This window comes from Halyomorpha halys, unplaced genomic scaffold (assembly GCF_000696795.3).
Source record: "Halyomorpha halys isolate HHAL.00 unplaced genomic scaffold, Hhal_1.1 Scaffold678.1, whole genome shotgun sequence".
In the NCBI taxonomy this organism is placed as follows: domain Eukaryota; kingdom Metazoa; phylum Arthropoda; class Insecta; order Hemiptera; family Pentatomidae; genus Halyomorpha; species Halyomorpha halys.
In genome coordinates, this window is record NW_027112940.1 from 482,747 (window position 1) to 507,916 (window position 25,170).

The following is a 25,170-nucleotide window of genomic DNA, read 5'->3' on the forward strand; positions in this document are numbered from 1 at the left end:
TATATACATGTATTAGTTTTGTAAAATGTCTAAATTTCAAGGATTTAATAAGTACAGTATAAATTTAAATTGTTCAAGCTCCAAAACTCTATATATTTTAAATGACAAAGCTTGGAAATTAATAATAAGATAACAACAACAATAAAGCAGTCCTAAATTTTTCTTTCTTCTTATAAGATAAGTAAAATTATGAAACATTTGCTAATAATAAAAAATCCATTAATCTTGTTTCAATTTAGAAGTTTGATGTCAACATAACACCAACATTACACAATATTATTGAGTCAATATTGAATTTCTTCAATACATTAACCATCTGAGTAGTACAATGTAACAATAATATACAAGCAATACCATCGAGAAAAATAAAAATTATATGATTTTTATTGAAACTTGATATTACCGAAATAATGACAATATTATTGTTTGTATAAGAAGTAAATTGAGCAATATTGCATCAATAGTGAAACCATAAGTAACCAACCTACTTTAACCAGTGTGGGAAATTTAAAATTTCATTCTGTGGGGCCACCCTGAAATAAAAGTCAATTTGCCCAGGCCGGAGTTGAACTGGCACCACTGCAGTTTTGAGGTTGCTAAGGTGATGCTTCAAATTCCTCAACCACAGTGACCCCTGGTAATTATAATCATGGGCATTTGAATTATCTTTAATACAGGATACTAACCAATATCAAATATTTGATAGTTAGGTTGATAGGAAACATGGTATGGGGTTGTAAAATTAATTGTCCTCATTTAGATGTAATGACGAAAATAATTTGTTGTACGCCAATTAAATAAAAAAGATTCATGTAATCAAATTTATTCATTCAAACAATAAGCAAGTTGTCTCTTAAGGTTAATTTGGTTAAGTTGAGATTTGTCTCTAGTTTAGTAAAAATAATTATATGGTGTAAAATTCTGTATCCTAAAAGTGCTTTTAGCAAAAATTTCTAAGACAAATTGCTAAAAATAACGTTAATATAAATTACTAAAAAAATTAAATTTACAATCTGATTTAAAATAATAAAGATACTTAACATTGCTGAATATTGTAGTGAAAATACTGGTTTTAGGAGGAAGAGTTTCATATCATAATTATTTTACGAGATTGGAGGCAAAAGTCAACTTACTCTGTATCACTCCTAAACTTAACTAACATTTACTTTAAGCTTATTCAACAAACAAGATTTCTAAAAGTTGGAAATCCGTTATACATTAGGGGCCTGATTAAAAAAAAAAATCATGATTTTATGAAAATGAAATGGTTTGAACAAAGACAAATCCTACTTAGTTTTTTTTAAATCTCTTCCTACTTAACACAGATATGAAAAGAAAATTACAAATATGTAATTTTTTAAAGGACAGAAAACCTAAATTTTCTCCTGATCAGTGCGAAATCGAACAATAATTTGTATGAATTTTTTGTTGCTTAAGAGGTCTACTACTGCTTCCTTTTCTTTGGTCAACCAATCCTGATACATCTGTACTCAGGCACAAACAAATCACAACTTTTCCCCAAAATCTTGGAAACGCACAATTCTAATTATTGCTAAGAATAAATATTGAAAGATGAACCATACTAAGGCCAATAGACCCCCAGGGAAAAGTAAACTATTACTATCATGTTTTTCAAACATCTTTACATAAGAATTCATCGATAGAAATTAATTTACACTTTCTTCTAGGTACAGTTGAATTTCAAGCTATTTTAACTAAATTAAATTAAAATTCATATTATCACTCCTCCCATTATAAACTCTAACCACTCAAACCCCCTAGTTTCTAACCTTGCATCCTCTTCCATTCCTGACAATCCTCCGAGGCGTCTGAAAAGAAGATGGCCATGAGACCAGCTAATGTAAAATGTCATTAGAGTGCTACCAGTAGTTTCTCTATACGCCTGTAACACTCCAATTTAACTTGGATCAGATTTACTAAATGTATTATGATGTACAGTTGTAAATAGCAATAAATAAATATTAAACAAAAAAATTCATATTAAATGAATTGCAACATTTGTATTGGGTTATATTTGTTAAAAAACATTTTTACAATAATTTATGAAAGTTATACAATTATTAAATAAATTAATCCTAAGCTTAATTAAACAAGCAGTTATAAATACACTAAAAAAGGATTTTCAGAATAATAATTTATATCAACTTATGGGAAAAAAAAAAATTTATAACATTAGCCACATCTTATAATTAATGTAGTCTCTTATCAGTTTTGAATGGTTATACCCAACATTAATAATCTAATGTTGTTTCTTATTTGTTTTGAATAGTTACATCTTATATACTTTTATGGCTATAATTTTTTTTTCTACTTAAATAAACTCAGATGTATATAAATATTTAAGAATAGTATAAATAGATTTTTTTATGCTGTTTCAACATATATAGAAAAGAATAATTAGCATCTATTTATTGGACAGACAAAAAGAAATTCTCTGGTTTATGCTTAAGAAATAAAATTTACTTTATTAAATCAATTACAAATTACTTTTCTAAATAAAGAACTTGATCAATCTATTTTATTGCCATGAAGACAAATCATTCAAACCTTAATAGCTTTATTGAAAAAATATGTGATCCTTGTAATCTATGACCCACAAGATCTATTTAAATGATATAGGTTTATCATAAAATGTTTTGAGTAGTGATTCAGTATATTAAAGGACTATGTCTAATATAACATCACTTCGAATATCGGAGGAAGAAACGTAAGTGAAATCAAATAACTGATTTTCATGAAAATAAAAAGGATTAAAGGAGATGGTCAGAGCTGCAGTCAAGAAGGAAGAAAAAATAGTAATAACTATTTATTTATTACTATTTTTTCTTTCTTTGTTGACCATAGCTCTAACCACCTCCTTCAAATTAACTTATGGTTAATCATCTATATGTATGCAAAGATTTAGTTTTTTAGCAGTACTATAGTTATTATTTGATTTTTTCAAATAGTGTAGTTATTCTATTAATAAAAATGACCTTTGGAGAAAGGAATAAACTTTATATACTAACATACATATTAAAGAAAACTGTAGGTAGCTGTAAAAATAAAAATAATGTTTACTTCATTTTTTAAAAATTATATTTATATGTATATAAAAGCGAATAATATGAGCTATTATTTTTATTTGTTTTAATTATAATTTTGCAGGAAGTTTTTCAGAAATTTCAATTATTTCTAGTAAACTTTGACTTCCTTTTTTTACTTATTGGTTTTTATCTCACATGTTAATTTTTCCCTACCTAAAACCACAATTTTTCTTCAGGATAGCATCCTGGAATGACTAGAAATGTATTTACATGTGATTTATAAGCTTATAACTCATAAAAAGGAAGTTGAGAGTCCACTATTAATAAATTACTGTTTTTATTTCACAACTGATAAATTAGATATTAAACCTTCAAGCTGTTTGTAATTCTAAATGCAGAAAAAAAAATTAAATATAATTTGATACATTTGATTATAATTATAATGGGTACAATTCACTTATAATAATATATAAATCTGAAGTTTATTTGAGAATGCTGATTTCAGGAATTACCAGTATGATTTTAAAAATTATTTTAGTGTTAGAAAGGTCAAATATTGACAAATGCTTTATGCTATATATCAGTTGTAAATGTCTGTCGACCACTACCACTCCTGACTTGGGTCTCCACAGGAAAATGTTTGAAAATTAGGTGGCTTAATAGTTCATTCTGAGGCATTTTTATAGTGGATTTATCTGTCAAAACCTTTCAACTAATACCCAAACATCAGGAAAAGGTAAAAAAGGTAAAAAAAAAAACACTGTTCAACTTATTCATTTGGACAGCCCTGATGAAGCTCTGCAAAGTGGGGCGAAACGTTGGAAAATAAATAGTTGTAAGCTATTTTTGTTTCACTATTGACCGCAACCCTGACCATCTTCCTATATATAAAAAAAAAACAGTTTTCCCATAATTTGGTATATATATATATATATATATTGCCAGACCTTTTCATGGTTCACCCCAAGACTCTCCCAATCCATCTGTGTTGTGCAGACTACAGGTTGGAAACTAAAGCTATATAGTAAGCTACAACAGCTTGTGTTGGGGGTGGTCTTATTCATAGCTATGGCAATGGCTATTAAGCTGCAATTTGTTATAATGGCTCTTCTTGTGCAGAAGAAGTGCAATAAGCTTAGGCTTAAAAAAATACTGATTCTAAGTGGTTAAAAAACATATTTATCTAAGACAATATATATTAGCACTATAAGTATATAGCTTCTCAAGTAATACAAAAACTATATATCTTCTGGAACATAATAGCTGCTCATCAGAAAGAAGAGTAATTACAATTAAATGTTTAGATTGTGTGTTAATATTAAAGAATAAAATTGCAGAGTAGCGTAGCTCCATCAATAAAATCAAATTTTCACCTCATTTTAAATTAGAAAAGTGAGAGGAAGAGCTTAGTGAGTAAGGCACTGTGTTACTATCTCCTGGGTTCGAATCGGGCTGTAGCACATAATTATTTATTCTGCTACTTTAGACATACGTCAGTCGTGTGGGTTCTGGGATCCTCCTCCCAGCCTCTATAAAGAGGGCAGCCTTAACCTGGGAGAGGTGTAGCCTTGAGCATTTTGCTCATTTTGATAAATATACATCTATATTTTCCTCTCACCAGTAGACTCCTAAGGTGACATCTTTATTTTATCATTGGAGCATTTTGCTCATTTGGACACCTCCTGGGTTTCTTAATTTAAATCACAAACCTAGGCAAGAGGTTCTTCGATCTTTTATGAAATCTGGATTTTCCCGACATCATTAGTTCTGATAGAAGAGCTTCAATTTCAATAGTAAATATCAATAAAATAATTTTCTACTATGAGATAAATGCTCATGGGACACCTCTTAGGAGACAAAAAAGTAGGACACTCCTGCCATGTTAATGAGAGAAAAACTGGTCGTTGAGCAAGATCATGAACACTTCTTTTCACAGCCTTTGCTCTAGAAACTAATAATAATAATATTAATAATAATAATAAGAATTATTCTTTACGAAGTCCTGAACCCTTAACCCTTCACGTGAAAGTGGTATCAGTTTTTATTTTTAATTGGAAAACAAATATAAACGGTTTAAATGTTTCATTACTACAAGAACACAAAGATGAAGGAAAAAAAAAAGGAAGAGGAAGAAGGTTGATGTTATATTAGTTTTATAACCAATGCTCCAGTCAATCAAAGAGTAAATATATTTTGGGATTCTTACTATTCACATTGGAATGATTCAGTCCACAGGAGTATCAGTCTATCGTTGAAATTTATAGTCGTGAGGCATAGAGGGGGGGGGGCGCCATATAGTGGTATGATATCCACGTAACCACAGCACCACCTAGAAAGTAAGCTGAGAATCAGAATCCAATGGCGAATCCCTGACTAGTGGCGTCCTGTTGGGTTGGTTGCAAGCTGAATCTGTTTGGTACCACGGTCAACTAAGACATGTCTGGCTAAGAAGTCGGTACCGAGCGCGGTGGACGAAGTAGGCATCCCAGAGACTGGCCACCTTTCTACGTTGAGCAGCAGCGGCGCACAATCCATCAGGTGACCCATCACAAATGGGAAAGAACGCAAGTACCCAGTAACACAAGTAAGAACATTTCCGTCTTCTACAAACAGGAATGGCGACCCTCATCACATAATCTTCACATCTCACCAATAAACTATTTTTCGACAAATCTAAATTCTACTTAACCTTACTAACATTATTATAATCGTTTCGGCCTCCCCCCCCCCTCCACTAGTCATTTTACTTTATTCTAATATCTTAGTTTCTCTCAATATCACTTTTTTTCTCCAACTAAGCCCCATCTGATATGGAACACTTAAAACCTAGACTTGGATCTAATTCCTTCATAATTTAAAATTTGAGAAAGGTCCAGTCAAAACACCAATTTAAACGGAGTCCTAAACACGAATATATCGAGAGCGACTTTATGATGTTCATGAACGATAATGGATCCCCGTTGTAGATGAACCACACCAGTGCTCCGGGGGCGTGGTAAACCTCCCCACTCCTTGGCTTCATCTGTTCTTTAAAGAATAGGATTATACCGCTCCCTACTCATACTAGTTCATAAGCAATCAGGCCATCTCCAAATACACACCTGTAGCTAGGAGCAGCTGCCTAGTTGCCAACATAGGTCAGCATTATCGCTCTAGCTAATCCTTGTGAATCACGAGTCTGGCTTACCAGAGGTTTCCAACCGGGGTTTCGCGAAAGGATTTAGAAATGGGCCATTCCACGTTTAAATTACACAGTTTTTAATCTTACCCTCTCAGATTTTCTGCAAGTTTGCACAGGTTTTGTGTAGGTACTAGCCTAGTGTAGGAAATAGCCTAGCCTTGCTTAGCTTTTCCTGAAAATACGGCATTTGTATCAATAATAACGTAAGGGTTACCTACTTCTATCAAATTGGTTCCGTTATGTTCTACTAGAACAAGAAACATAACGTCGTAAAAAAAAAAAAAAAGGTTGGGAACCACTGCACTCGACTGTCTTATCTATAATAGCCCAGATCACAGCTCTATATCAGCACCCCGTTGCGGGCTCTCACTGTGTTTTTTTTTAACGGTTTTTTGATTATCTTAGAGTTAATTAATTAACACTTTTATTAGAAGCAAGGAGTGGTAGGTTCAGGCTATATTTATGTATAAAATATTGACAAACTAATGTCAATTAGTTAACTTGTGTAGTCAGTAGTTTTTTTATAGGGACTTGTTTCGAACGTTTATAACCCATTTATTTCAACTTTTGTATACATAATATCAGCCAATTTCATTTTGTTTTGTATATTATGATTTGTTTATTACTTAATTATATCTTCTTCCATCTATACTAAAGAGAATCTTGCATTAAATTCAGATTTAAAATCGGACAATCTTACCCCTGTCGAACAGATCCGTTACCTTGGACTACATTTGGACAAACGATTAAACTGAAATCCTCACACCAGACTGAAAAGACAGGAAACTGCACGTCGATTTCGACTATTACAGCACTTACTAGACAAACGGTCTAAACTTCCAACACATTACAAAAGACTGATCTACATGACTGTAATAAGGCCAATCTGGACATATGGAGTTGAGCTTTGGGGCTCCACTAAACCTTCGAATTCCTCTCGTATTCAATCCTTACAATCCAAAATCCTCAATGCTCTTTACTTAGACACAAATAAAATCATACATAAAGACCTTAATGTTCCCTATGTAACCGATCTAGCCCGAACCAGATATCACTCCTTTCATTATAAACTCTCTAACCACTCAAACCCCCTAGTCTCTAATCTTGCATCCTCTTCCATTCCTGACAATCCTTCGAGGCGCCTGAAAAGAAGATGGCCACGAGACCAGCTAATGTAAAATGCCATTAGAGTGCTACCAATGGGTAGTTTCTCTACACGCCTGTGACACTCCAATTTAACTTAGATCAGATTTACTAAATGTATTATAATGTACAGTTGTAAATAGCAATAAATAAATATTAAAAAAAAATCTGACACGAATATCAAATTGTCGAATGACAATTTCAGCTATTGCTCATCTCTTTATTGATATTAACACTTCTCCACTTTTAATGCCAAATTCAAGATATTTTTATACAATAGTAAAGTGGAAAAGTCAAATTTGATATTTATTTCGGACTTAATAAAATTTTATTCTGGATACTCTCAATTATTTGTTGAAGAAGGATTAATTTAGCCATATGACTGGTTTACTAACGGAAATAAGCCAAATCACTTTTTGGTGGGATTTTTAAAAATAAAACTATACTGTCCATTAATTAAGGTTCATTCATTATTCTTTATTTTTTTCAGACAAGTTGTTAAGTCGAAGAAGAAAATATATTTCATCTTTGGAAGTATTGCTATTTTCGTGACTCTTACTGTTATTATAAAATTTATTATTGTTTACTGGAGAAGGAAAGATGAAATCATTCACGAAGTTGGTGTTTCGTTGCCGGAAACTTGGTATTACAACAGAACTGTGATGGATATGCAGCTGTGCCAGGAAGATGAGCCAGTAGTCAGGGAAGAGGTTCTCATTGGATACATTAGTCGCAGCTGTAGCGATGTTGAATCATGTATCAAAATTGTTCGCGCTATCGCCAACGATGCTAACTTCTTCATTACGATTGGTCACGTCTTCGAAGGATACGGATGGAATTGTAACGTTACGAATGTATTAACCGTTAAATTTTTAGGAATCATAGACTTCAATGAAGCATTACTTTATTATGTATTACTAAAGGATGGTATAGCAGATCATGAAATGAGTCCTACAATGAGAGTATTTGTGGACGAAACCAGTTGTGATTACGAAACGTGCTCATTTCTTCGATCTCTTGGTGCTCCCCACCTGTGATTTTTTCAATAACTTCGATAAGGTATAAGATTTTTTAAATTGTTTTGTCACATCAATCGATATGTTTTGTTTTCATTTTATTGGATCAAAATGATGATAAGAAAATATGGCTAAATATATATCTTAAAAAGAGGTTTTTTTTGTTGTTACAACTCCTATTAGGATAATCAAGTTTTTGCTTTCAGTATCTACATAAGGCCGTGCCGTGAGTTGCTTGGATCCATAACGAGATTTTACTAGACGACTCCTCCCACTTTTCAAAATCGAATAGTTGTGTTGCGGGGGGCGCCTACCGATCTTAGATAATAACAGGTGTCTCAAACCTAGCTGTTGCAACGATAACTTTTCGACAGGTAGCGCTGAGGTCGTCCCTGTAAAATAGCAGTATGAGTACCACGTGCTAATGATTAGGTTACCTCAGTGCACCAGTCTTTACAGAAAAAGTATAATTATATTATACAGCACCAACATCAATGAGAAACCGACGTGGGCAGCTGCATGAAGTAGACTAACCGCTTTATTTATTCCTGGCCAGGTTTATTAAAAACATTACTAGTAAAGCATGGACAGTTAAGGTAGTGTTTCATTTGATTTTTGTAAATAGTACATAATTTTTCCTTAATTAATCGTGCACGCGCTATAATAGTTATTAATATATTAGTTCATATTTGTTTCTTAGGTTAGGTTACTTTCATGTATAAGGAAGCATGTTTATTTTTATCATGATTTTATTTTCTTGTATTTACAATAAAAAGGTGTTTTTGTTTAAAGTGTGTTTGTTGATTTCCCTTGGAGCTCACCTAAGTAAAATATAGTAACAATAAAAAACGAGGTAACAATAGTTGTTTTCTCAACAACAATGCCATTGATTCAAGCCTGTAAGCCGCTGAATGGGTCTTATAGGGTTAAAGTAAAAGTTTTTCCATGCCAGTTCAAATATTATATTACCATTCCAACTGAAATCTTAGATAAGTAAGTAAAGGAAGAGTACAATAACATACAAGATAAACTATTTAAAGAATTTCCTCACTCAGAAAAAATAATAACTGCAGGTAACTTTAACACAAAGATTTGCAAGAAAGTAATCTATTTTCAAATCATCGGTAAAAAAATCCAAATGATGTCTGTAATGACAATGTTTGAAACTTTTTGTCTTATGAGCATTACAAAAGCAGTTGGCAGCAATTTATTTCTTCTCAAAAGAATCCATCTGCATAAACCTCTGGTTGAAACACCATGAACTAAATTGACCACTAAAAAAGGTTAATGATCAAACCTCCTCGATATTAGAGCTTTACAAGAAGCTGACTTGGACTCGGATCATTTTCTAATCATGACAGCAAGGTTTCCAAAATAATTCATTGATATGCTGATGGTTTCAGAGATAGTTCAAGAACTCTGCTTGAGGTTCGGTATTGGAGGAAGTTGCTTGAGAAGCCCTTAAATATTACCTCATTGAACCGGTTGAGATAAGTAGTTTATTTTCTGTTGCAAGCGAGTTTTATAAGTTACACTCTAACCAATTACCGGTAAATTTCAAATTTCTATTAGGTTTTTCCAGTATTAATTATCAAAAAATAATCTTACAATGGTACTTTTAACTCCCGATTCACAACACTGCATCTTCGCGACTGCCCTGTGTTTACAAACGTGCTTCTTCCGCTGTTTCATCCCCTTGTTTGTATATATTTCTATTAATTTTTGTTTTAAAATTAAATAACATACAAATTTTATGATTTGAATAGTATTTGTATATTTATATGTATGTTCTTTTGAATAAATTAATGTACTTATGTATGGTGGATGCTTTATTTACGTATTTTCTGGTGCTTTCATTTATTAAATTATCAAATTGCAGTGGTTTAAGTGTGCATATCCAAAAAATAAGCAAATGCATTAATTTAAACTGAAACTGTTCAAATATGTAGTGTACAGATGTAAATTGACATGGTTTGTTTTTGTTTAGTGGTGCAAAACATCATTGGTCATGAACACTATTTATACCTTATTTAATTTTGCTTATATTTATTTATTTTTTAATTTGATTATTATTTATTTATTATTTTATTTATTTATTTATTTTTATTGTTATTATTATTTTTTTCCGTTCAATGTTATATTTTAGTAGGTAAACCTTTTGATTTTAAAAACTGAAACATTAATTCTATTGTTTAATCATCGTCTTCGAGGGTTTTTGAAATATCTGGGTTTAATCCTAAGGTATTGAGGTGTGATGTGAAATATGGGCATTGTTAGGAATATGGTTAACTGTCAATTGTTGCAGTACTGGCAGTTTGGAGGCATTTCTTTTGAAATAAGATAGGAGTGGGTGAGCCTCATGTGAGCTATTCTCTGCTTGGTCAGTACGAACTTCTCTCTACAGCATTGAGTTCAGCAGTGAATATGTTGCATATTTTGTGGATTTTGATTTTATACGTTGAGTCAATAGCTACAAAGGATGATGCTGCTGATTGGTCTGATTTTGATCCGACAAGCTATTGAGTCCCAAGAAAGTGCTTTATGTGCGATAACTCTGGAATTGCAGTATTTGAAGGAGCATTATTTTTATTGTTTTGTTTTTTCAAATGATGAGAAATCAACATTTTTTGAATTTATTATGACAATCATGAAAACTGCTATTCTTAGGAACAATATTATTCCAAACTACTTTAAGGCGTAATTAAAGAGCCCTAATAGAACTTTTTCTATTTAATTCTCTAAATATACCTTTTAAACATCAATGTTTTTTACAAATAACCAGGAAAAACTTTTCAATAGCTTATAAACTGATTTTATAAATGATAGAAATGTAATAACCTAATTTTTAATGTATTTAATGAGTCTGAAATATAGCCCTAATAGAACCCTTTACGTTCAATATCAATATTTTACCAAATAAAGAGGAATGACATTTTCTCAATTTATTTTTTATTATGAGAACTCCTTTTCTTAAAACGATAATCATCATATTTTTACATAATCATTAACTTCACGTGCTTCAAATTAAGCCCTTGTAAACATCTATATGTCTAATAGTTGATGAGATATGGAAGTTTTCTTATGATATAACACATTTTCAATGTATTATATCATGTGAAATCGTTAAACACGCCGTAAATTAGTTCGTATGATTGTCTTCCTAAGAATAACAGTTTTCTTTATATTTGCCAAAATATTACTTTTCGTTGGTTTGAAAGAAGTGTTGCTATTTAAAGAACTGTCTCGTTAAATATTGAACGTAAAGAATTCTATTAGAGCTCAAATGAAGTTTGTTATATGCACCATAAAATAGTTTATGATGATAATCTTTCTAAGAATACTGGCTTATATGATATTTGCCAGAATATATAGAGAGCATTTTGCTCCTGGATATTTGGAAAAACTAATGGTGTGTAAAAACTTTATCTAGTTAATTTGTGATCGAAAATAATTTTATAATGGTTCAATTTGAAGGTTGTTAAGTGCGCCATAAATTAGTTCATGATGATAACCTTCTTAGGTATAGTATTGCCAAAGGCATTGGAAAGTATCTATTTTATCTAATTTTAGATGAATAACTCAGAAAAATCACGTTTCGGGAGGGAAATGCTCAAGAAAATAGGCAGGTTGTAGGAAGATTTTAGATTTTAATTTCTGGATAAACTTTTGAAGTACCTTACAAAGTACCTAATTGGTGCATGGAACTTATATAGCAGTAAAGTTGGTGGCTCAAATAAGGCCTAGGTCCTATTATGGCCTTAATTTCTAATCATTCTGTAATTTTTTTATTTTATTTTTTGGCTTTGATGAAGGCTTGCAATTCTGGCCGTAACGTTAGTGCAAATAAGAAACTACTTGGCATAAATAAGTGTTTTCTTATTTTTTAATAATATAATATAATGATTTTTTACTTATTAACAATGTTGGATGGGACTTTATCTCTCATCTTAGAAAATTGAATAGAAACTGCTACATTTTTAATATTTTGTTTTCACCTTCCTAAGACTATTAAGTTCGAAAAAGAGTACCAATTAATATTTGAGGCACTCAATAATAAAACATAGTATCTAACATTTACTGTGAATTGAACTTTTTAGTATCATCAGTTTGTTTAGAACTGATTTCATAGATTTTTTACAGAACTTTTTTTTTTGGAAACTTGATTTTTTAAGCAACAATATTGGTATTAAGTTATAGTTAGTGACGGTTGGTTGAAGGTAAAACATGCTAGCTAAAAATATTTTAAAACTATAAAGGTGAGGAGAAGATGGTTGGGGGATACGGTCAGAATATAACACAAATAAGTTGAAATAACTTATTTAAATTAAATAAGTTATTTCAAACTATTTGTGATATATTCTGACCGCATCGCCCAACAATCTTCTCATATAATTTATCCACAGTTAACTAGCTTCTCATCATTATAAAACTGTAAACATTTTCATTGTGTTAGTTACTATGTTTTACAACTAACTTCCTCATTTGTGAATATGAGAATGTAATGACAGGTATTTTAGTATATACTTCATATAAATCTGAATAAGATTGTTGAGGATTTGACAGCGATCCAAGAGTTTTACAATTTAAAGCCTAAAAAAAAACCTTTTCGTAACAGATTACTACATTAAAGGCTTAATGGTATAGAATATTAAAGGTATGACTTTGTATTTGCTCCCATCACCGCAGCAATGTAGCAACAAGATAGTAGAAGAGCCCAAGAGGAGAAAAATGGCAGTTATTTCACCCCAATATCTGATTATTTTAATGAAAACTTTGTATAATTACTAGTCAAAATTTACGAGTCTTCCAAATATAGATAGGGGGATTAAAAAATGGTGGCTGTTTCAAAATGAAAAAAATTCATTCCAAGCCTATATCTTTAAAACTTCCAGCAAACCTAAGAAAACATAATTTAAAGTAGAATAAATTTATTAAAATATGAGCCATATAGGAGCTATTTACGTTCACGAGATATAGCATTTTAAATAGCAACATGTCATAAAAAATGCACTGAAACATTAGCAAGTGAATTTATTTTGAGAAATATGTACCTCGAAAACCATTCGACGTACAAATGACTATTAAAGCTAATTTAATGTACTATAAAGTAGATTATTACGTCTATCTTCGTAAGAGTAGTAGTTTTTATGATGTTTGCCCAAATAAATAGATTTATACTAGTTCGGACAAAATTTCATTTGTAAATGTTATCATAAAATCATATCATGTGAATATCATAAATACTTCTACCCTTACAAAGATACGTGAGTAACATACTTTATAGTAAGTTAAATTACCCTTATTTTTAGTGCTGCCAGATATAAGTGCGTCTTAAGGTTTCTGAGATATATTTTTCAAAAATCAAAAATTATATCTGAACAACTAGAAATTAACAGTTATTTTGTCAAAAATACTACTCCTAACGGAAACGTTATGAACTACATTATATTACATTAACTACATTATATTAGACGTTCGATCTTCCAGCTAACAGCCCTGAAGAAGGCTAGAAACTCTAGCCGAAACGTAGGCACATTAAAATAAGTTAATCGTACTTATTTGTGTTTTTCATTGACCGCACCCCCAACCATCTTCTCCTCATACATTATATTACATTTAACTAGCTTTAATTTAAGTGCTGACAGACACATACGTCTTATGGTTAATGAGATATAGATTTATAAAAATAAATTCACTAAGTAATGATTTTTTAGTATATTTTTTTATGAAATGTTGCTTTTTAAAAAGCTATAACTTGGGAATTATTGAGTGTAAACAGCTCTATTAGGGCTTATATTTATAAAAATTTACTCTGCTTAAAATGATGGTCTCATAGGTTTTGTTAGTGTTGTTGGTAGTTTGAAAATATACATTTCTGAATGAAAAATTAATTTTTTTTTATACAACCGCCATTTTTTATTCCTCCTACCTATACTTGGCAGACTCATCAATTTAGAATAGTAATCATAGATAGTTTTCATTAAAGTAATAAAAAATTGGGGTGAAATAACTGCCTTTTTTTCTGCTCGGCTCTTGTACTAAGAGTTTACATATTTACCATTGGTTGCATTTGCTTAGAAATATTCAGTGAATAATGATCCACTACCCTCATATTGTATGTTATCAAAGATATATCTCAAGGTTCTATTTATATCCAGTAGTGATATAGAGGGACGCTGTTCGTTGGTGTAGCGAAGTGAAAGTCATTGAAAATAAATATTCACATAGATCAAAAAAAGATTGCCTAAACATTTAGGTTCGTCCTCTATATATTGTGTGGGTTCAACTAATACAATTCCATTAACATTGATTTTCAATGTGTTTTATGTTTCATTTTGTTGATTTGCAGTGTAGGTAATTGGCGCTGATACACAATATTGCATTCCAGCACTTGACAAAGGCTATGAATGTGTCATTAATCATAAAAAGCTTATTCAAATAGTTATGATCTGGCCTATTTGGAAATATGGAGTTGAGTTCAGAGGTTCTACTATCACCCAACCACCATTTGCTCTCGTATCATTCGTCACTATCATTTTTATTTTTGAATAAAAATATTTTAATTGAAAAATAATATAAGCTTCCTCACCCAGGGGCTAAAGTTGTTAGTAATATAATTATACATTCATACCATATGTAAATACTGAAGAAAAAAATATATAAATAAGTAACATAATGTAAGAGGCGTTTTGATTCATTCTCACAGAAAGGGTTCAGAATATTTGTGGTGTCCCTTTAATGATGCTTCAAACTATTTATATCACAGAAAAAATTGTATCTAAAAGTAAAACATTTCTTTATGCGAGCAAATATTTCTTTTCAATTCAAAAGTTTATTTAAAATCAATCAAAATATAAGAAGACTAATTCTAAAACTTAAATTTAAATATATACAACAGATACCAATGCCCATCCTTTGCCACAAGGCATTTAAGGGCCACTGAAGACGTGTTTGCTCAAGAAGCCACTGGCCGGGGGGTAAAAGAACGGGGAGGGACAACTCTACCGGGGTTGATGTGTCCAGAACTTTATGTATTTTTTGTTTACCGATTGTCACTGTATTGTATTATTTTTTTTATTTATTTTTTTTTATTCTTTCTCCGCTGTTTGAAGCACCGGCTAAATTCTCGATACAGTCAACTTGGTTTTGGCGACTGCGATCGTCGGCTAGGATATGACTACTTAAACAATCTACATCAAACTCCTGGACTCATTGTTAAAATGAGTATTTAAATCAAATTTTCTTATTGCTCAGTGCTTGGGTGTAAAAATGTGTGGATGAGTTTGCATTTCTAATCCAACTTTTAGAAAAGCGTTTTAACAAGACAGGACATTTTTGTTTGGTCTCTTATTGTGCCCTCTCCTATAAATTCGAGGGCAGGGCATAGCGATAATTTTTTATTTGAAAATTTAGAATTGAGAGTATGATAGTTAACTGAGGATTAGGCTAGGTTTCGTTTTTTTCTTGACATTAATTTACCTATTCATTAAGCCCTGATGTTTTTAGATTTCCTTTTATTTGTAGTTTTAATAATAAGGTTGTTTTGTTTTTTGTGCCAGTAAAAAGAAGAAGAAGAAAATCTCAAATAATTTCTTGTTTTACTTCCAATTTCACAAGATATTCTATTGCATCAACGTTTAGTTCACTATCTTTATTTTTACTTTTAATGAAGAAAGTTATGTAATAGTGATTTAGATTTAGAAATGGATAAGGAACAGTTTTGTGTAAAAAAACAAATTTGATAACATATCTAACCTTATTTTATTTCAAGGTCCTTTCTTTTAGAGCTTGGTTTTTAAATATTAACACTCTTTAAGGGAACTTTTTACTAATACAAATTCAAGGATTATTTATAGTTCATTGTAAACCAAACGTTTTATTATTCTTGAGTACTGTTTAACTAATAGCATCAACTGTAAGTAGGGCCCGGATGTTTATTTAAATTAATATTTTCATTTTTAAATAAATATTTTGATATTTTTTAGAATAAATTAATAGTTTGGTTGTTTGAGAAAAAATTTTTTTTTCTCTTTCAATCTAAATATAATTTGGTACTTTCTTATTCTCTTTCTAAAAAAATAATAAACGAAAAAGACGAGTACTTAAATAGTAACACAATTTTCTTTTTTAACCTATATCTCAACTGAACTCTAGTATTGAATTGATCCAATCTGCCATATTCAAGGGCTATGAGTATTAAGGCTGTAAAGTATTAAATACAAATGAAAAAGTAAATAAATAATAATAAAAATACAAGAAAATAAATAAGTATAAATTAAAATTATATATACACATCGTAATGAAACATAAACGGATAAATGTCGCCATTTTTATCCTCGTTTTCCTCGATAGTCTCTGTTAAGGATTTTGCGATTCCTTCTAAGTATCGATTCTCCTTTCGATTAGATACTTTATCTGAAGTATCGATACCCGAAATTAATGAATTGAAATTATCAACATTCTAATAAAATAAAATTAAGGTTCGTGAAGTAAGTAGTAACGCCGTAAAATGAATATGGAATTTGGGACGAGACTGGAAATTACAGCATTGGTAACATTATTAAGAAATATCCTAAGGAACTACCAACTTACTTGACTTGGACGGTGAACAGAGGGTCACTGTACTCGCTTTGTACTTAATGGCGAGAGTAGAACCATAGTGGGTAAGGGGAGAGCGTCCGGCCGTAACATGTATGAAAGATTTTAGTGCTATGATGTTGAGTATTGGAAGTAATTAACTCCTGCTACGAACTGTCTTAAAAAATAGATGACCTTCCTCAAAGATACAGGGTATATAAAAAAGAATCAATCTTGAGCTTACTTAACGACAACCACCCTTTCCTTCCTGACGACCAGAGCCTATTGTATATATTTCTGTTCGCACAAAGCTCTTGCATGCTGTATACACCTTCTGGAACTCTCTGATATTTGGAGGCCTTGGAAACTATTTCTGAAAGACATAGTTCTATCTTATTACTGATTGCTGAGTAGTAGGACCAACAAACCGCTGGTGCGAGAGTGTACAGATTTTGAAGTGGCCGGGTCTGTTGGGAAAGATTATTACAAATTATGGTGTAAAGATAAAAAAAAAATCAGACGCCTTGGAAATGGTTTCTTTCCGCGAGGAAAAGACATAGCCGTCTTCGTTAGCGACATAGCAATCTGTGTTGTTTTCATCGAAATCTGTCCCTGGTTTCATGTTTCAAGATGCTCACAGGACATGTAACTCCAGTATTTCTAGGCTCACTATGCCATGAAGAAGATATGACCGCTCAACGTCTTGAAGTTTGACCTACACAAGAAATTCATAAGTAAAAAAAAATTAAAACCCACATCAAGGTCTCCCGAATCCAATAAGTCAGAGCTATCGAAGAAAATCTTCCAAAGCGGATATATTGCCAAACTATTTTATTAGACCAAATCATCGTTTAACTATTATCAAAATTTTTATAAATGTTCACAAACTTTGAACAATCTTTTAAAGAATTTTTAGATTATAAAATTTAATTTAAATTGATTAGATTTTTAAGTAGTTTAGGTGCTAAAACGATGATATCAAGAAAATGTTTTTCTTGTAGATTTCTTAAAAAATAGACACCAGAGTGCATAGGTTCATTCCGGTCTATGGAGGTAGTGTTCATATCATCGACCTTATCATTCTGGTTATTGGCATAGTTTGGGAACCGGTAGAACAATCCGTTCTTCCATACCCTTGTTGAAGAACATAAAGATTATAAACCAAATTTATTTGGTATTATGGGCTTTTATCTGTTACTCTGTCATTAAGTTGAACAGAATGTGCTGCCAGAAAATGGCTTACAGTCGATTCACGACTGATAAATTAGAAAATAAAACGATGGTCAGGGTTGCGGTCAAAAGAGAAACAAAAATAGTTTTAATAAAAAATAGTATTAACAAAATTAGTTTTCTTTCCCCGTATTGTTTTTTGTTTTATGTACATCTCCTGTATTTTTTTAACTGTATATTTTACGTATTTTTATAAAAAATTTTACTCTTGCCGTTGTTACTTATTTTTATTCTTATCATTGTATCTTATCTTTGTATTTTTATTCTTATCATTGTATCTTATCTTTGTATTTTTATTCTTATCATTGTATCTTATCTTTGTATTTTTATTCTTATCATTGTATCATTTTGTATATTTTTAGCCCTGCAAAGTCGGGCGAACGTTAGAAAAGAAATAGTTGTAAACTATTTTTGTTTCTCTTTTGACCGCAACCCTGACAATCTTCTTATATATCAATTTTTACGGTCAACTAGGTATACATATATATTTAGAAAACAAAACGTTTACTTATAGCTGGAATCAAACCTGAGCCCGAGATTTCGGGTCCATTGCCGTATTCAACGAATTAATCTCCTCCTTAAGTGAAATTTAAAATGCCTTAAATGTAATGTCTATCATTACTACTAGCATCTCCGAACTTGGAATTGCATAAGATATGATTGTTCAAAGGCACTATATATATCCCCTCTTTCGACTGACCAGCTCAGTTCTAGTAAAGACACAGACATGTCCCAGCAAGGAAAGGTTGCCTTGGTCACTGGTGGAGCCAGCGGCATCGGAAGATCTTTTGTCCAACATCTTTTAGCGCAGGGCGCGATGGTTAGTAATTTATTACGTGTCAATGTACAAGATAGTGAATAGCTAAACAAAATATCGATAGTTTCGTTCATACTTCGAGATAATTTTTGGTAATATTTTAATTGCTTTCAAAAACATTTATTAATTAGAACGCTACTCAAATAAAAACTTTTCAGATCAGTGTTTACCATCAAACTACGACAAATATTGATATCTCGATCGTCAAATATGTTTAATAAATACTCAAATAAGTCAAGAAATGTATTTAAAATATGGATATGTATGGGTGTATGCTTATGTATATATATCTGTGTATGTGTGTGTGTGTGTGTAATATTGGTGATAAGGGAGTTGAAAAATTTTTTAAGGAGTCTGCTAGACTAGGTAGGTTTCGTACACCAATCAGTGAATAGGGAGCCATCGGAATTTCTGATAATAAGTAGGTAAAGAAAAGGGAGGAAATGTTGAGAGCCAGATCATCTGTAGATTGTTTATATATATTTCACAGGAATATTGCACGGTTTGAGAAACTAATTGCTATTTTAAGAGATCACAGGGTCAATCCATATCATATCGCCTGGATCATGATCTCATATTTTTATCTTTCTTGTTTTTATTTAATTAGCCGTCCTAAATAACTATGCGAAATTTTATTTTGATACTTTAAGTTCTTCTCATGATATTGTTTTAGAAAAATGTATAAAAATATATGTCTCTGCATCACCCTGAACACAATGCTATTTCTTGAAACTTAACTGACATTGATCTAGTAAAAATATCATAACTTTTGAGATACTATTCTTTTGTTTGTATATATTTTAAGAGAGTTTTTATTTTTTTTTTTTTATTTGATTTATTTATTTATTTTCTTATTTTAGTATGTATGAGATCATTCATCAATATTACCTATTGCCCACAACTGTGTGGCAGATTGGAATATCTATCAATAAATAAATCTATCAAATCAAAAAAAAAAACTTTTGAGATTATAACTGCATCACTGTTTTTCATACAATTCTGAACACTCTATAGAATATTCGAATCATCCTCAGATATAGGAAGATTTTTTGGATGTAAATTAGTAAAACAATAATATTTTATTTTTATAAAGTATTTAATATTGCAAAATATTTCTCAGGTCTCAATATGCGACTTGAAGAAAGATATTGGAGAGCAAACGGTGAAAGAACTGTCTAAAATCTTCCCCGAAAAAGTTATCTTTCTACAATGTGATGTTACCAAGGAAGAGAATTTTGAAGGTGATTGTCTATAAAATTCTATTCATTGATATATAAATAATTTTTAATTACCTCTAACTAATTAGTAACTTGATTAAATATTTTAAAAACAACATAATTTTAGTAGAAATAAATAAAAACAGTTTGAGAGTATTAAAGTTTTCTGAAAGTTAAAAACAAATATTCATTAGTTTTAAGATTTTTTTTTGTGACAGCCATTTTTAGATACATAGTCTCCTATTTTGTCGCAATAAGTTTCTAACATTTCATTACAATGTATTAATTAGTTTTTATTTTTAATATTTTACACATAAAAAAAATTATGAGGTGCATAATTGTAACGTAGCTTTCAGATGTTCAACCCAAAATATATACACTAATAAATATAACACTCTCAAAACTTTCTATAAAATGACTAGAGAATATATTATGACTCATCATTGCATGTGAATAACATTTATTCTTTGATAATTTATCCAATCCTCAGATGAAAATAAATGAATAATTATGTATATAAATATAATTTTTTGTAGATTGCTTTAAACGCACTATCAGTCGGTTTGGAGGTTTAGATATTGTGATAAATAACGCCGGCATTCTTGATGAATTTAGAAGAGATTTCAGAGTGACTGTTGATATTAATTTAGTAAGTATAAAGATTTTATTTTAGATTTCTTTCTAGCTGTATATTAGCATATCAAAAAAATAATGTTTTCGTAGATATCCTTGTTAGAGTATTTTATAAGAAAAAGGTAAGTTAAAACTGAGAAAGATTTATCAATCAAACCTTTTGAGGTCTAATGCATTTATCAAAAACTCAAAGTCAATCTCGCGAACTTAATAACACATTCCAGATCACTTACAACTTAATAACAACTTCCACTTACAGATGTCCTGTTATAGCGTACAGACACACCTGCACAGAATGAAAGAAGTACAACTCAAAATTTTAATATTTAAAATTTATGTTGGACCCCTATCATCCTAAATATCATTTGAACCAATAGACACTTGACATGTAATGTAACATATAAATAATTTTAATTTTAAAAATATAATTAAGGCACTTCGTATTACATTAGTAGAGCTGAAAAAAAAAACATTTTTTTATTTTCAAATCGTAATACCGCCAAAAACGTACGAATCTGGGAGATTGCATGAACTTTCCAGTTCATATTTTTCTCAGATAATTTTTCATATTATTTGATCACAATACACTATTTCAACCCATTCCTTACATTTGTTGAAATTTATAATCACCACCCTAAAAACCTTAATAAATCAACCAATTTTCTGAGCTAAAAGTTTCACCGAGATTCCTTCCTGTAACTCCATTTACTGCGTTCCATTGGATTCAGCGGCGTTGCTCCTAAACAAGTGGTCCGTATGAGAGTTTGGCAGCACATATTTTGAAGGACTAATTGTTAGAACTATTTTATGGTTTACCTCAACTGATTTTGTACTGTTAGTCCAAAGGTTAATTGGTGCCAGTTAAATGCATTACCAAATGGTTTCTTAATGCTCTCGGGAACCTCCATTTTGTAGCGAGCTAGGAGAGGAGGACATACATGTATTGTTCGATTTATGGTTTCTTTGAGGGCCACTATCCTACATGATGTCCGGTACGATAGAAAATGTAGAAAATAAGGGGATTTAATCTTGTTTAATCTAGAATGGATTGATATTATTACCACATGCGTTGTTATGTTACGTGTGAATTCTGAAAAAAAGATTAATTAGTTTCATATTTAATTTTTACATTTTGTTTTACATTTCGGTTAAAAAAATTAAAGGCCCTACCTAAAATTCGTGTCAGTGTCCTCAAAACATGGCAGTGCAAAATATCGAAATTCTCTCAAACCTTTCCTGTTCAAAATCCTAAAAAAACTTCGAGATCTTTTTTAAAATACTATTGTAGGTGTACTCCTAACGTAGCACCGTGCAGTTAAAACAAATATTGCTTTATAGCAATAATGGAGAGTATTTTTATATAGCTTCGTACTAAATGGTTTCTAATATACATGATCTTTTTAATATTATCTTAATTTCCCTGAAATATTGTCGCTAAGATTGTCAGAATTGGCTATCTAAAACGAGTTCTCCAAGAGCAGCTAAAACAATTTTGGTCTGGACCAAAAGAAAAAGCTCTTATTTGGCCAATTTGAATTGTTTTCCAGGATAACAAACAAACATTTAAAAATATCTTAAGGTTTGCAATAATGTTGACAATATTTATTTCAGAATGGGGTAATAAGCGGAACCGGGTTGGGTTTCAAATATATGAGCAAGGAGACAGGAGGTAAAGGAGGTGTGATTGTGAACATCGCGTCTATTACCTCTTTTGAACCATTTCCATCTCTTCCAGTATACTCAGCAACTAAAGCAGCAGTGAATCAATTTTCCAGGTCTTACGGTGTAAGTATAAACTCATTCTCTAATTGCTATTGCCAATATTTTACCAAATTAAGTTTGAAAAAATTGTTAATATTAAATTGGGTTATTTAAATAAACTTTGATACGTTTGATAGACGATTTTCAAGACGGTAATTTTATTTTTTATATTTTTATGTTCAAAAGTAGACTTATAGTGTCTTGTGGGTTTATAAATATTCTTTTTTATTAGTATGGATGTTTCAATAAATATTTTAAGGGTCAGTCATTCACGAATAGCAATAGAAATACAACCTTGACAAAGGAATAGGCCCTCTGAGACAGTTATCATTGTGGTATCCTTTTCTTAACAACCCTTTCAGAACTGCATTAGTTACTTCTCTTCCCCGCCCCATAGAATCACCTAAGTATAAGTTCGCATCCTATAACATAAACATAGATAGAATAGTGGATAGTCTCTACCAACTCCCTCTTGCAACTTCATATAATAATAATAATTTATTTGTTTATGGATCCCCGTACAGATAGAGTTGGCCTGTAAAGATATAATTTAACAAGTATTATAATAATAATAACAATCAACAAACTATTTTATGGTTATATAAGCTAATAACAAAACTGACTACCCAAATGGTGAATTAAAAATCATTTATATATGCTAATAACAAACAGTAAACCCAAACTGAGTTTATCTACATTTAAAAACGACATCATAATAAAAAAACGACATTACTTAATAAAATAAAAGAAACAAAAACCATACATCTTATTGTGAAGATAGGTATCCAGTTCTAAGTATAAGGCTTTGAGTTACATATCTAAAAAGAAGTTTAAGATGCGATTGTGTTAATGTAGCTTATTTTCGGCATGTACCGGATTCGATTCTCATGATACGTGGCGCAGTTTGTTAAAAAATGGAAACAATTCTCCAGTGCCCTTCTTAACAAGGCCATAGCGTCTTAGCTCTTGAGCATAGCGTCTTTTGATCCAAAATATATTTGGTGGACTGACACTTAGAGTTGTTGCATATTTACCGGATAGTTTTAATTGGGCAATTATTCTTAAGTGAGTTATAGGGTAGCTGATTTTAAGGTAGCTTTGAGGAGCGTCAGTTTTAATGAAGACCCTACCGTACCACGGGTTGTAGGTCGATTCTTGTTATAACAGGTGATCTTTATCTTTGACAAATTCCTTATATCTATCCAAGATTCCTTATATCTCCCTCATTCTAATTTTAATACTTACCGGATCATTAAATAGTACATTCCGAAGCTCTCCAATAGTTTTTGCAAGTTAATATATTTTCCTAGCTTCACTCACGAGACATAAATATCTGCTTACGTGAGAGAGCAGTCGTATTGAGCTATCGAAGGACAACTGAGAAAAACGTATATATTAGTTTGTAAATAGAAGTTGTACCTTGTCTCTTTTCTCTTTATCCATATATATTAAATAAAAGTTTATCTTCTAATCTAATCTAATCTACCATACTGTGGTCGCAATTCTGTTACTGAAGAACCCTTGAAGTTCTTTCGGATTTATCTTCTTCAACACTAATCGCACCATCTTCCACAATGCAGTATCCTTAAACTGTTGTTGATGGCGTTGTAGTCTCTCTCAGAGGTGTGAGTAAAGAAGTTATAAGTTCGTAAGTTATAATATGTAAGTTTTGAGGAGGTTAATTTTTTTTGTCTTGGTCGATTAGAATGATTCATTATTGAAAACAATAAAGAAAAATGGACATCGTCTTCAGTATTAATATTATTGGTGGGATTTATCCATATCCAGAAACGCCAAATACTGGAAGAATGCAATCATACCACTTACAATATAAATTTTTAAAATTATACTGACTGTTTCAGCATGACTTGTTCTACCGTAAGTCAGGAGTCAAAGTCATTTCTGTCAATCCTGGAATGACCAAAACTCCCTTGACTGATCATGCAACTGACTGTTATCAAGATTATCCTGATATACGAGAAAATTTTAAAAAACATTATGCTGAGTTTCCTGCACAAAAGTATGTTAATTACAAATTGTTTTTCTTTAAAAATATTTTTATATTTGTACCAATGATGAATGTGTAATTTCATTCTTGTAGCGCTGATAACATGGGGAAAGGGCTGATTCAAGTACTGCAGAAGGCTGAAAATGGCTCTTTGTGGACAATCGAAAACGACGAACCTCCGACTTTAACAGATTTATCTAAACCAGCAAAGAAAGTGTTTTAAAATTTACAGAAATTTTATTTTTGTCTATTATGGACGTTTTATAACCTTTTTATTGAAATAAAAGAGATGTAAATATTTAATTGGTTTATAATTTGATACCTCTTTCTTATTAGTGTTATTAGAAGAGATAGAAACAGTTTATAGTAACCCTATAAACACCTGTATTGAATTGTTATATAGACAATATACTATGTATAGTTTTTTTTTTTTTTTTCAATTAATAACTTATTTATTGATAGATATTACAATCTGCCACACAGTTGTGGGCAATAGGTAATATTGATAAATGATCTCATACATACTAAAATAAAAAAATA

At 31.0% G+C, this 25,170-nt stretch overlaps 2 protein-coding genes across 2 annotated transcripts; both read left to right on the forward strand.

Annotated features, from left to right (window-relative positions):
- Positions 1 to 2,645: 2,645 nt before the first annotated feature.
- On the forward strand, positions 2,646 to 8,787 carry LOC106685292 (uncharacterized). The gene is made up of 2 exons (XM_014427875.2): positions 2,646 to 2,728; positions 7,862 to 8,787. Exons 1-2 carry the CDS (start codon positions 2,688 to 2,690, stop codon positions 8,406 to 8,408), a joined length of 588 nt encoding a protein of 195 aa, XP_014283361.1. The 5' UTR covers positions 2,646 to 2,687; the 3' UTR covers positions 8,409 to 8,787.
- A 10,087-nt stretch (positions 8,788 to 18,874) lies between these two features.
- On the forward strand, positions 18,875 to 24,933 carry LOC106685306 (15-hydroxyprostaglandin dehydrogenase [NAD(+)]). Its single transcript, XM_014427898.2, has 6 exons — positions 18,875 to 19,014; positions 20,132 to 20,252; positions 20,765 to 20,877; positions 22,473 to 22,646; positions 24,485 to 24,642; positions 24,724 to 24,933. Exons 1-6 carry the CDS (start codon positions 18,922 to 18,924, stop codon positions 24,851 to 24,853), a joined length of 789 nt encoding a protein of 262 aa, XP_014283384.1. The 5' UTR covers positions 18,875 to 18,921; the 3' UTR covers positions 24,854 to 24,933.
- Positions 24,934 to 25,170: the final 237 nt, after the last annotated feature.

Excerpts from the sequence above, each read along its gene's own strand:
- LOC106685292 (XM_014427875.2), top strand. The coding sequence starts at position 2,688 with ATGTCTAATATAACATCACTTCGAATATCGGAGGAAGAAAC. Across the intron at positions 2,729-7,861 it reads CGAATATCGGAGGAAGAAAC|ACAAGTTGTTAAGTCGAAGA; the intron begins GTAAGTGAAATC and ends TATTTTTTTCAG.
- LOC106685306 (XM_014427898.2), top strand. The coding sequence starts at position 18,922 with ATGTCCCAGCAAGGAAAGGTTGCCTTGGTCACTGGTGGAGCCAGCGGC. Across the intron at positions 20,253-20,764 it reads CAAGGAAGAGAATTTTGAAG|ATTGCTTTAAACGCACTATC; the intron begins GTGATTGTCTAT and ends AATTTTTTGTAG. Across the intron at positions 24,643-24,723 it reads GCTGAGTTTCCTGCACAAAA|CGCTGATAACATGGGGAAAG; the intron begins GTATGTTAATTA and ends TCATTCTTGTAG.